This window comes from Pelophylax lessonae (assembly GCF_965119305.1).
Source record: "Pelophylax lessonae genome assembly, chromosome: 1".
Lineage (NCBI taxonomy): Eukaryota > Metazoa > Chordata > Amphibia > Anura > Ranidae > Pelophylax > Pelophylax lessonae.
The window spans coordinates 254,191,081-254,204,669 of NC_138768.1; the positions used below are offsets into that span (position 1 = coordinate 254,191,081).

At 48.7% G+C, this 13,589-nt stretch overlaps 1 protein-coding gene across 7 annotated transcripts in view; it reads left to right on the plus strand.

Moving 5' to 3' along the window:
* LOC309562087 (E1A-binding protein p400-like) overlaps positions 1–13,589 on the plus strand; it is a 512,144-nt gene that overhangs the window by 479,162 nt on the left and 19,393 nt on the right. For all 7 annotated transcript variants that reach the window (XM_082266206.1, XM_082266208.1, XM_082266207.1 and 4 more), the window contains one exon: positions 3,381–3,511. In XM_082266206.1, coding sequence (XP_082122332.1) covers positions 3,381–3,511 — 131 coding nt within the window. The remainder of the gene's footprint in view (positions 1–3,380; positions 3,512–13,589) is intronic.

The window sequence follows — 13,589 nt, forward strand, 5'->3', positions numbered from 1 at the left end:
CCTCTGTGATTCCTACACTATTGAAAGCCAGGAATTCATCCTCCAGAAAGATCTATCATCATACGTGAAAATCATACATTTCACATAGAGATAAGGTGGTACTTTGACCTAATCAGTCTTTCCTTCCTGAGGTGGTTTCTAATTTTCATCTGAATGAAGACATTGTATTGCCTTCACTTTGTCCTAAACCTCAGCATCCGAAGGAGCATGCTTCGCATTCTTTGGCTGTGGTTCGGGTGATCAGAGTCCTTTCAAAAATCGGACGCTCTTTTTGTCCTTTCTGATGGACCTCGTCAGGGTATGGCTGCGTCTACTGCGACCATTTCCAGATGAATCCGGCAGACGGTGGTACAAGCCTATTCACTGAAGGGTCAGGTTCTTCCTTTCTTAGTCAAGGCTCACTCTACGAGAGCGCTAAGTGCCTCTTGGGCTTTTCGCCATCAGGCATTGGTGTTACAAGTTTGCAAGGTGGCAACTTGGTCATCTGTGCATACGTTCACTAAATTCTACAAGGTAGTTGTGTTGGCATCTGCGGATGCTTCTTTTGGCTGCAAAGTTTTGCAGGCTGCAGTTTAAAAGAGAATTCCTTTTGTTTCTCTTTGAGGGTTCCATTGTTTCCGGGTGAACTCCAGTTGTTCCTGGTTGAGCTCTATTTTACCTGGTTGGCTACTTTGGCCCTTGGGGAATTCAGTTTTTTGTTTCTGTTTTATTCCCACCCCTCATGATATACTGCTTTGGGACATCCCTATGAGTCTATCAATAGGAAGAGCTGCATCTGTCGATGAACGATAGAGAAAACTGGATTTTTGTAACAACTTACCATAAAATCCTTTTCTCTGAAGTTCATTGACAGACAGACGCAGCACCCGTCCCTCTATTTCTGAGTTATGGAGTTTTTTCTAACACTGCTTGCAACCAAACTGTTTGAGAATAGCCGAGCCTGAGGGGTTATGCCTGCTGGGACAGCCCCATAGGCATGGACAAGTTTTTTTCCACCTAGTGTCTACTCCTAGAAAGAGGAGCATAACCCTATAGGTTTATGATTAGGAAGAGCTGCATCTGTCGATGAACTTCAGAGAAAAGGATTTTATGGTAAGTTCTTACAAAAATCCAGTTTTTTGCTTCTTGCCTATGTAGGCCATTTTTTTCTGTTTACTAACACAGCAGTTGTCTTATGCTGCTCCCCTGATCTCAGGTCAAGTACATGGATGGAATTTAATTTAAGTTGCTTTTGTTCTATTATTTTTTTTTTAATTCAATGTTTATTGAGAAAGGAAAAAGGGCATACAACATAATACAGCACAACAGAGCATATTGGTAAATGTCCAATAACTATAGATGTAAATGTAGCGGGTCAGGGAACAAGCAAAAAACACACGTGAAACATCATGCTTCCGAACCGCTATAATAACATACGGGAGATCAAAAAGAAAAGTGGGCTACGGTGCGTAAGTCTTCTAGACAGGGCCTCTCCTCTACTGGCATCTCTCAAATGGCCGGTCTGTTAAGGAAAGGAGGAACCAAGCTGACATCCCGGTCACCCCGCAGCCATCACCGCATAGGAAGAGTATAAATGCCCAGGGGAGGGGGGGGTAGTTTTCTAGAAGGGGGAAGAGCAGATAGAGGAGAGAGGAGAGGGGAGGAGAAGGCAGTAGGGGGGAGGGGTAAAGAGTGGTGCAAAAGGGGAGGGTAAGGAAGGAAAAATAGGAGAGGGGGGAGATGACCAACCCCAACGCCGAAGACCAGTTAAGCGATCAAATCTTTGTATTCAGCGGAGAAGCTAAACTCATGCCAGTAGTACCATCGCTTAAGGAACTTTTCCCGCAAACCCCGTTCAGTCGCCACCAGGTCTTCCATTTCATTAATATTTGCTACTTTTCCCAACCACATAGCCACTGTGGGGGGCTGTGACTGTTTCCAGAGAAGAGGAATGCAACTCTTGGCGGCCGTGAGTAGGAGCCGCAGGATCGACTTCCTGTAAGACAAGCGCGGAATGCTATTGTGGTGGAGGAGGAAGAGTGCGGGATACAGAGTGAGGGGATGGTCCGTGAACTTCTGCGAGATGCGCAGTACCTCCGCCCAGAAGAGGCGTAGGCGGCTGCAGGACCAGAAGATGTGAAGAAGGGATCCCGCCTCTTCCCCACAATGCCAGCAAAGGTCTGAGCACGAGGGGAACATCTTGTGTAGCCTGGTCGGGGTGAGATACCACCGGGTCAGGAGTTTGTACCCGGATTCCTGATATTTGGAGCACGTAGAGGTCTTGTAGGTAAAGAAGAAAATACGCTCCACCTGATGGTTGGACAGAGAGAGCCCTAAGTCTTTTTCCCAACGGGTTAAGAATAGGGGTCTGAAGGCGGGCTCCGGGCCCGTCAGGAGCTTATACAGCGAAGAGATCGTGTGGCGCAATGGAGAGTCCGACGAACAGAGTTCCTCGAAGGGAGTGAGATGACGCATGAAGGAGGCTGCCGGTGGCAGGGAGCACAGGAAATGAGCTAGCTGTATCTTGTGCCAGAAGGATAAGGCTGAAAAGGTGCTGTCTGAGAAGAGAACCTGCCTAGGGACCCACTGTCAGCGGCGAATGAAATGTCTGGCCTGATAAAGGCCCTTGGTCCTCAGATTGCGGAACCCCGGGTCCGTCAGGCCCGGGGTGAAATCCCGATTGTCGAGCACCGGAAACAGAGGGGAGGGCAGAGTCGCCACAACGCCATCCCTGATCATCCTACGCCCCAGCCCCAGCGTGGCCCCTATGGTCGGGTGGTCCATAGCCCATCTAGGCAATGCGGATGTGCCCCAGAAAAGAGATTCCGGTGGGGAGTCTCCAATGCTCCGTTCAATGCGCACCCATTGTTTCAGAGAGCCATGCACATGCCAGTCCAAGACCCGGGCAAGATGACAGGATGCGTAATACATCGTTGCGTCTGGAAAGGCCATGCCACCACTCAGCTTGGGCATGCGAAGAACTCGCAACGCCAGACGGGGGGGGGCTCCGGAGCCAAAGAAACTTATGAAAGGCATTGTTAATCCTCCGGAGGAAGGCCTGCGGAATATAAATTGGCAGGGCTTGCAGCACATAAAGCAAACGGGGCATAACGTTCATTTTTATGATGTTACAGCGCCCAAACCAAGAGAACATACCCCTTTGCCAATCCTCCAGGTCTTTTCGGATACGCGCAAGGAGAGGGGGAAAGTTGCATCCGAAGATACGATCAGGGCAGTTAGGCAGAAATACCCCTAGGTACTTGATGTGTTCTATTATTTTTACGGTAAAATAGAGACTATTGTTTTTTAATATACAGTACCTGAGAAAGCAATCCGATTAATGATAGGCCAATTTTTTTTGTGATATATAGTTTATGCAGCATTATGTTTTTTTCCTGCAGGTGGACAGACCGTGGTTGCTCAACCCTTAAATGTACAGCAACTTCTAAAACTAAAGCAGCAACAACAACAGCAGCAAAAAGCTCTACAGTCAGGGGCGGCTCCTGCACAGGCTGCTGTTCAGCAACAGAAGGTATTGCATTTCTACACTCACCAGTCCATTTTGTATGTAGGTCATGCTTGTGTTTATTTAATCAAATGTATTCACTCATTTAACCACTTCAGCTCCGGAAGGTTTTACCCCCTTAATGACTAGGCCATTTTTTTTGCGATTCGGCACTGCATTACTTTAACGAAATATTGCGCGGTCGTGCGATGCTGTACCCAAATACAATTGATGTCCCTTTTTTCCCCACAAATAGAGCTTTCTTTTGGTGGTATTTGATCACCTCTGCAGCTTTTAGATTTTACACTATAAACAAAAAAAGAGCGACAATTTTGAAAAAAACCAATATATATTTCTCTTACGTCCTCCGACAGTCGCCGCCCACTCATACAGTCTTCACCAATGGGGTATTGACTTCCTCTCCTTAGGAGTAGCTAGGCATAAGACTTTGTAAAACAAAAGCATTTACATAGACACACCCATGGGGGCTGTCCCACTGGTCCAATACCCCCCTGCAATAGCCATCCCAACTCAGTTTGTCTTCTGCCTAGTTCAGGAGTAGATAGGCTTCCCTGTGCTGGGGCTACAGTCTCAGCCTTCTTCTTCTATTTTATGATTTTATTTTCTGAAAATGTAATTTTTTCTTTGCATTACTAGCTGTTTATTTTGTCAGCGTTAGTTAGTCGGATCTTCGGATGAAGACGTCGCTTACGGAGCTGGGAATCTGACTGGCCGTCCTGGTTCTCCAGGACAGATAGTCAGATGGAATCCCAGCCCGCCATCGAGCGTTTAGCAGGCTATGTGTTCGCCCTGGCCTCGCAAACGACCCATCCCTGTCCTCAGGGATGCAGCCTGTGAGGTGGCTACCTCACCGGACACATGCACGGTTCGTCCGTGCACTGCTGGTGTCCTGCGTTTTTGGCTGGCGGCACTCCCCTGCCATCTGAGGGCGGGTGATTTTCCGTTTGATATGAGGCACCCCACACCATCGGGTACAGGTAAGTACACTCTGTGTGGGGCCTCTGTCTGGGGTCGGCAGTCCTGTGTGTCTGTGGTGTCCCCTATGTCTGTGCGTTTTGGGCTCCCTGATCCCGGGCCCTGCGGGGGTTTTTTTCTCTCGCAGCCAGCGCTGTGTGGGGTTTTGGGGGATCCCTCTCCTGTGTCACTTTAGGGTTCTTGGAGGTACAGACACGTGCGGCGACCGCTGCGGTGTTAAAAACCGCCGGTCCGCCATTTTAGGTGTGGGCAGCATGTCTGTCTTCACTGTGGGCGCTTATACAGCATTGTATGTGGTGTATTTTGGCGCCTTGCGGCACCATCTTGTGTGTGGCAAACGATCGTTCCAAGCACATGTCGGCGGCCATTTTGCCAAAGCCTCCCATTACTTTACATAGGCATCCATGCTTCCTTAGCCTGCAGCCTCAGTTCAGTCTCTGGCGGTGACATCACTTCCTTCCTTCACTCAGGAGCGACCGACTGCGGTGGTAACACACTTGTGGGGCTCTGTTCTGCTGTCCTTTCTTTCCTCCCTTTTGCAATCTTCCTGGCTTTCAGTTTGTCCCTGCGGGGGGTCTGTGTTCCACAGTCTTTGTAGCGGTGTGCTGCGGGGTCCGCGGCGCGCTTAAAGGGCCAGTACCTTAAAAAAAAAAAAAACTTTTTTGCAATGGAATCCCAGGGCAGCAAATTCCCTCCAGCTGTAACGCTCCTGCGTTTCATGTATGGTGTGGATTTTCAGCTGCAGAAATATTCCACTTCAGTAGTCATGTAAGAGAGATGCTGAGATACCATTCCCAACCTCAATGACTCATCATGTGTGGAAGGTCTTAATTCAGCTAGTAAATACACACACTCAACAAGCTGGTTCCTAGAGTGACTTTATGTATGTAGTAACACAGTGATGAAGATTTAAGAGACAGGTTAAGTGGAGGTGGTAGGTGACAGACACTTGAAGGTAAGACAGTAGCAGATGGATGCAGGTAGGTTTAGCAATCATGTATGGTAGCAGATGACAGAGTAGCAGGTGGACATACAAGAGAGATCAACCCAGTGCAGGAATAGGTAGCAGTAGTCTTAAGAGCTAGCAATCTAGATATGCAGATGTGATAAATAGTCTTTACTATGCAGAGCTAGATAGTGTAAGCTTAGTATAAGTTTATAGAGGGTTCCCCTGCGGGGTACTTAGCACTAATAGCAATACAGCCGAAGGTTGGTTCAGGAGGAGCGGATGATCCGGAAGCGGGATGCAGGGATCAGCGCAGCGAGGTTCCGTCAGCGAGGTATGCTTGCAAGCACGAAAGCTTCAAGCCAAGTTAGCATCCAGGTAAGGGTGTTTGAACGAACACATGTGAGTGAGAGCCGGTGATCTAAATAGCCATCCAGTCTGGCGCTGAGTGATGACAGTATCAGTCTTAAAGGGAAACACACCTATATGTGTTTCTTCTATCTAGGTAGATGGAAATCACCCGGAAATAATGTGATAGGAGTCACTGAGAGTGCCAGAACCTTACACCAGCCTTGGTGGGGGATTCAAGTTCCTCTGAATCCTCTACCCTGACTAATTTGGCTGCTGTAGTGGCGACTTTGGTGTCCAAAATGGATGTGCTGATGACTGTACGTGCTGCTAGAAAAGGCCTAGGATTTCTTTTTCTTCTGATTCTGAATGTGACATGGTTGCTGTAGGTAGCGTACCCCTTTCAGGGTCTCGCTCTTCTCAGGGGGAGGCGGAGGTTACAGGGGTGGATGAATCTCCCCCTGGGACGCCTGAGGAATGCGCAGTTATGGATGCGCTGATTTCTGCCATTAAAGAAACACTACATTTAGAGGATGAGCCCAATCCTCCGGGCATTGTGTCCTCTTTTGGCAAACACAGGACCCGCAAGACGGCGCAGGTTTTTCCTTGCCCCGCTGAGTTTCATCACACTGTGAATGAGCAATGACGCAATTTGAAAACACACCTTCACGGTGCCTAAAAGGTTTCAACTTCTCTACCCTTTTGCGTCTACTACGGTTGCACGCTGGTGTGTTGCTCCTCAAGTGGATCACACTGTAGCCAGACTGAACAAGGCTACTCTGGTTCCCACCGAAGATTCTCCGGTATTTAGGGATCCTACGGATAGGAGGCTGGAATTTCTTGCCCGCCTCACCTACGTGGTGGTGGGTTCCATGCTAAAGCCTATTTTCGCCTCTGTCATGGCGGCTCAGGCTGTGGCGGATTGGACCAAGGTGCTCAGACGCACTCTTGTGGCTGATTCTGCCCCCCCCCCACTACCGTGGAGATGGTGGACCAGATTTATCAAGGGGTCATGTATTTGTGCGATGCGGCCTTAAATGAGGCCCCATTGGCTGCGCGCCTGTCCAGTGTCGCGGTGCTTAACCGTCGACTGATATGGTTGAAGAGCTGGACGGTTGACCAGAAATCCAGAAAGACGGTGGCTGATATTCCCTATGCGGGGTCTCGCCTTTTTGGTGAATCCCTGGATGAATTGGTTAAGGGAGTCACTGGGGGCAAGAGCACTCAGCTGCCCCAGAATCCTAAGGGCAAGTTTTTCCGCGGCAAGCGGGGTCCCGCCTTTAAACCTAATCAGGGGTCCTTTTGTGCCTTCAAGGCACAGTACAAGGGGAAACCCTTCAAGGGCCAGGGTGGCCAGAGAAAGCCCTGGGCCGGCAAACAAAAATCCGGCCAAGCTGGTGCGGCGGCTCAGTCCGCCTCTGCCTGAAGGAGCGCCCTCATTTCAGGGGTGGGGGGACGTTTGCGCGGTTTCCTCCAACCTTGGCTGCTCCGAGTTCCGGACAGGTGGGTTCAGGAAATCATTCGATCAGGGTACAAGATCGAATTTCTTTCACGGCCGGCAGACAGATTCTTTTCCTCAAATCTTCATTTGACCCCAGGGCGATTACAGGACCTGCATCAAGCGGTGCAGGATCTCCTCGCTCAGGGGGTAATCGTCCCGGTGCCTCATCAGGATAGGTTTCGGGGGTTTTACTCAAATCTGTTCACTGTGCCCAGAAAGGAGGGCAAAGTGCGTCCGATTCTGGACTTGAAAGCTCTGAACCGCTTTGTGCGCGTTTGGAAGTTCCGCATGGAATCGCTCCGCTCGGTGGTGGCCTCCCTGAGTCCGGGAGAATTCCTGGCCTCTATCGACTTGAAGGATGCGTATCTACACATCCCCATTTTCGAGGGTCATCAGAGGTACCTCCGGTTTGCTATCGCGGAGGATCATTATCAGTTTGTGGCGTTACCTTTTGGTCTCGCTTGGGCACCAAGGGTCTTTACCAAAGTGATGGCGCCTGTTCTGGGACTGTTGTGGGCACAGGGCATTGCGGTCTTGGAATATCTGGACGATCTACTGTTAAGATCGAGTGCCAGTCAGAGCCTGCTGCGCGATCTGTCCACTACGGTCCAGACGCTCCAGGAGTTCGGTTGGACCATCAACGTTCAGAAGTCGACCTTGTCTCCTTCGGTTCGTCTCCCGTATTTGGAGCGGAGCGGAAATCCTGGCCAGGTGGGACAGACTACCTCAGTCCTTGGACCTGAGAGTGTCTCTGAGTTGCCAAACCAGAATGGATCTCTTGTGGTGGCTTCAGTCCCCGGCTGTTTCGGAAGGAAAATCCTTCCGGCCGTTACCATGAACGGTGATTACCACGGATGCCAGCCTGTCGGGCTGGGGTGGCGTCCTGGGCAATCTATCTGCCTAGGGCACTTGGTCGGAGGAGGAATCCTCCCTTCCGATAAACATATTGGAATTGAGAGCAATCAGGCTGTGCCTGCTCCACTGCTCGGATTGTTGTCCTGTACGGGTGCAGACGGACAATGCCATTGCGGTGGCGTACATCAACCACCAAGGGGGCACCAGGAGTGCCCGGGCGGCCCAGGAAGTGACCAGTATTCTGTCTTGGGCCGAGACTCATGTCCCGGTGATTTCCGCAGTTCACATTCCGGGTGTGGAGAATTGGCAGGCTGATTATCTGAGCCGCCAGACTCTGGACCAGGGGGAATGGTCCCTGCCCCCGGAGGTATTTCAAATGCTGTGTGCGCAGTGGGGATCCCCGGATGTGGATCTGTTCGAGTCTCGGCTAAACCACAAGGTGGAAAGGTTCGTGGCAAGAACGCGCGATCCTCTGGCAGACGCCTCGGATGCGCTGGTGGTGCCTTGGCATCAATATTGTCTGATCTATGCCTTTCCTCCGATTCAGTTGTTGTTCAGGTTCCTTCGCAGATTGACCTTGGAACAAACACTGGTGATTATGGTGGCGCCGGACTGGCCACGCCGGTCCTGGTACGCGGACATCGTTCACCTGGCCGTCGAGCCTCAATGGCGGCTGCCGATGCGAGAAGATCTGCTGTCTCAGGGACCGATCTTCCATCCTGCTTTACAGTCGCTGGCTTTAACGGCATGGCTGTTGAAAGCCAGGTCCTGAGAGACAGGGGTCTCTCCTCAGAGGTCATTCCTACCTTACTCAAGGCTAGAAAAGCCTCGTCTGGTAAGATTTATTACCGTACATGGAAAGCTTATTTTGCCTGGTGTGAGTCCAGGGGTTTCTCTCCTTGTTCATACTCGGTGGCGAGAGTGTTGGCTTTCCTCCAGTCTGGTGTGGACCAGCGCCTTGCGTTGGCAATAATTAAGGGCCAGGTATCTGCACTGGCTGTTCTTTTTCAGCGCCCCGTGGCATCTAATTCTTTGATTCGCACCTTTATTCAAGGTTTGCGTCACTTGGCCCCTCCTAGAAGGGAGCCTCTGCCTCCGTGGGACTTGAACTTGGTTCTGTCCGTGTTACAACGTTCCCCGTTTGAAAACATCAGGGAAATTTTGTTACCCCTGCTGTCTAAAAAGGTTGCCTTTCTGGTAGCGATCACTTCTGCTCGCAGAGTGTCGGAGTTGGCGGCGTTGTCTTGCTGCTCCCCTTACCTGGTGGTTCATAGGGATAAGGTGGTCTTGCGACTTAACCTGTCCTTTCTTCCAAAGGTGGTTTCGGATTTTCACCTCAATGAGGACATTGTTTTACCTTCGCTCTGTGCGAATCGTAAGGAGATTGCCTTGCATTCTTTGGATGTTGTCCGGGCGATCAGGGTTTACCTGTCGTCGACTGAATCCTTTCGAAAATCGGATTCTCTTTTTGTCCTTCCTGAGGGACCTCGGAAGGGTATGGCTGCGTCTGCAGCGACCATTGCAAAATGGACCAGACAGACAATTGTTCAGGCCTATTCGTTGAAGGAACGGGTACCACCCTTCCCTGTCAAGGCGCACTCTACCAGGTCGGTGAGTGTGTCCTGGGCTTTCCGGCATCAGGCCTCGGTGGCCCAGGTGTGCAAGGCTGCGACTTGGTTGTCAGTGCACACCTTTTCCAAATTCTACAAAATTGATGTTCTGGCATCAGCTGATGTCTCATTTGGCCGCAAAGTTCTCTGTGTGGCAGTGCCATAGGGGACCCAGGTTTTGTGTGGGTCCCTGGCTGTTGGGGTTGTTTACCCCCTTGGTTATTTGCTTTCCTGGGTTGTTGCTCCTGTTGAGCTTTTTTGTTGCCCAGAAGGTTCCCTTGCTGTGATGTGGGTACTGCGTTTCCTTTTCTGACAGTTGCGTTTCCCACCTCTCATGTCTACACTGCTTTGGGACATCCCCATTGGTCATGACTGTATGAGTGGGCGGTGACTGTCGGAGGACGTAAGAGAAAACTGAATTTTTGTAAAATCTTACCGTAAAATTTCTTTCTCTGAGTCCTCAGTCGCCGCCCCCGCCCCTCTTTTGGGGTTCTTATACACTTAACTGCTTGCTACCAAACTGAGTTGGGATGGCTATCTCAGGGGGGTATTGGACCAGTGGGACAGCCCCCATGGGTGTGTCTATGTAAATGCTTTTGTTTTAACAAGTCTTATGCCTAGCTACTCCTAAGGAGAGGAAGTCAATACCCCATTAGTGAAGACTGTATGAGTGGGCGGCGACTGTCGGAGGACTCAGAGAAAGGAATTTTACGGTAAGATTTTACAAATATTCAGTTTTATATACTTTCTGCTCTAAAACATTCGCAATAAAAAAAATAAAAAAATCAAATTTTTTTATCAGCTTAGGCCAATTTATATTCTGCTACATATTTTTTGAAAGAAAAATCCAAAAAAGTGTATTTTAATTGGTTTGCTCAAAATTTATAGCATTTACAAACTACGGGATAGATTTTTGGAATTTTTATTTATTTTTTTGTTTTTATTAGTAATGGTGGGGATCAGCAATTTTTAGCGGGACTGCGACATTGCGGCGGACAGATCGGGCCCCTAAATGAAATTTTTGACACTTTTTGGGGACCAGTGACATTAATACAGTAATCAGTGCTAAATATTATGCACTGTTCTGTATAAATGACACTGGCAGGAAAGGGGTTAACACTGGGGGTGCTCAAAGGGGTTAATGTGTACCTAAATGTGATTACTAACTGTGTATGGGAAGGGTTCTGTGACAGGCACAGAGAGATCGAAGTTTCAGCTTAGCTGAAACTCCTGATCTCTCCCTGCCTAACTGACAGAAGACTCGCCTGATTTGTTCAGTTTATCTGACGATCGCGGGAGGAAGGCGGCGATCGCTGCCGCTCCTCCCGCAGCCCGCCTCCCGCTATGTCTAAACATTCCTACGTGATTTTGCGCAGCCGAGCCGCCCTGCCGCAGTAATACTATAGTTAGCGTTCGGCAAGAGGGTAAATAACAGACTTACTGGCTGTATAGACAGTTTACTCAACCTTGCCTTGTAAAGGAATTACTTCTTTTTTCAATGTAAAATGTAGATTTTTTTTTTTTTTTTTTTATTGACAAAGTGTGGCCGTACATTTTTTTCAGTGAAGCAGGAATTAATGAACTTGGCTTACCAATGTCTGTTATACTTTATGAAAACTATTTCCAACCAAAGTTGAACGCTGTACCAACTTTTTCATGTATCCTACGTACATTAACTCTCTACGTGTAATCAGTCTCAGTATTTTGAGAGATAATTGTATGCCGGGCAGTGAATGTAAATGGTATATTTTCCAACATCCTAAAATATGCTGAAATATGTGTCATTGTAGAATGACATTACAGTATATTTAAAGTGAATGTAAACCCTCCCAATATATTCAGTGAAGTGAACAGCCTCAGATGATACACAGAGATAAAACAAATCTCCCTACATAAGTTTTATTTGTATATCTGCTGTCCTCCGCTTTCTACAACTGTTTAGAAAATGAACATCAAGTTAGCATTTTTTCTTCCTGTTCCAGCACTTGGTGTGGAGTCTTGGCATACACTGTGCGACAGCTGATTGTACGAAAGGCACACACCCCATCTCCACATAGGCAGAGGAAAGAAGAAATATGTAGAACTCTCCTGTGAATAGACAAGCTCCATGCTAATCTATCTCACTCAAAACAAATTTCCAGCTGCTTTTATCTCCTGTTTTGGAGAACGTTTCAGAAGTTTTTATGCTGATAACAGAGGAGTGGAGGAGCAGAAAGACAGGGACTTGGGTCTTTGGAGAGAGATAAGAAAACACTACAGATATATGTGCCCAGGTCACATTTCATGAATTGGGTTTACATTCACTTTAAAGCATTTGTTTATTCCTGATTTTTTTTACCAGCTCTTGAAAATATTGTGACTGCTTAGTGACATATTTATACTGTAATTCTAATCCCAGTAAAAAAAAGCTATGGAGTCCTAGATAAATCATTATTTGACTACATCGACCCCTTGTGCTGCTGAAGCAGTTGCATGGGCTGTTGTAGCTGTAGGTAAACCTTGTAGCACAGTTGCAATAACATGTCCTTAACTCAATTAGCTTTTTGCAATAATATTTCTAAAGGTGTGCAGTTGTGTATGGAGGAGGTGAGTCTGGTTTAATAGAGGCTCATTTGACTGGGTAGCTTTGTTGAATCTGTTAAAGATTAAAGTGATTCTAAAGGCTGAAGGTTTTTTTACCTTCATACATTCTATGTATGAAGGTAAAAAGCCTTTAGTACACAGCCCCCTCGCCACCCAATGCTTTCTTGAGCCCGATCTCGATCCAGCAATGTGCATAAGAGCAGCTGCTCTCCTGTCTCTCTGCTCCCTCGTTGGCTCAGTGGAGAGGGAGTGAGGAGGCGAGATCAATACTCGCTCTGTGTGTCTTATGGACACACAAAGTGGGGCTTGGGAACGAGCATGCACGACTGCCCCCATAGCATTAAGAGGGGGGAGGAGCCAGGGCGCTGGCATGGAACCCAAGAATAGGAGAATCTGGGCTGCTCTGTGCAAAACCATTGCACAGAGCAGGTAAATATGACTTGTTTGTTATTTTAATTTTCTCTTTTGTTCACTAACAGACACAGCTCCATGTCTTCTAGACCCTGGGCCTTGGCTTTATGCTGCTCTCTCTTCTGCCTAGTCAGCAGTAAGGACCTATCTCTCTACTGGGATCTGCGGTCCTGGCATTTTTTCCTTTTTAAAATTGAATTTTTTTCCTTTTTCTTTATTGTTTTTGTTGCTGTGTGAACTACAATCATCCTGTTCCTGTGTGAACTACAATCAACAGCTGGACTGGACGACGCACTGGATATCCTAGATCCTTAGGCTCTTCCCAGTCTGGCCTGCAAGCACGACCCAACTATTAGCTCCGCTCTAGGTTGGCAGTGACATTTTCCCCCCTCTCCCTTGTGGGGGTTCCCCTGCATCAGTCGCCCTCACCTTCCCACTGCCCCCCCTTAGTCCCCCTTTGGGGGGCACGGGTGTGTTTTCCGGTAGGGGGGCTTCACTAGTGCTGGGCCAGAGAGCGGTGGGTGTGTGTCGCTGACAGCCCCCCTTTGGGGGTGCCTGTACTTTGGGTGCTGCAGGGGGGTTTCCTTCTGGTGGATTATTTTTTCCCTGGGGTCCAGGGGGTGCCGCCATTTTGCTGTGGATGATCTTCACTGGCTTCGGTGGCCATGTTTGTGTAGTCCAGCGGACATGTTTTGCTTTTCCCATTGTAAATAGCGGCGGCCATTTCCTTGTAGTCTGAGTGTGGTGATGTGCTGCAGGGGGGCCTCTAGTGTCAGTGTCGGCTCTTCCTCTTCCATCGCAGTGTGACAGGCTGTTTGGCACTCTCCAGCTCTGGGGTGGTGAGTTCTATTAGGT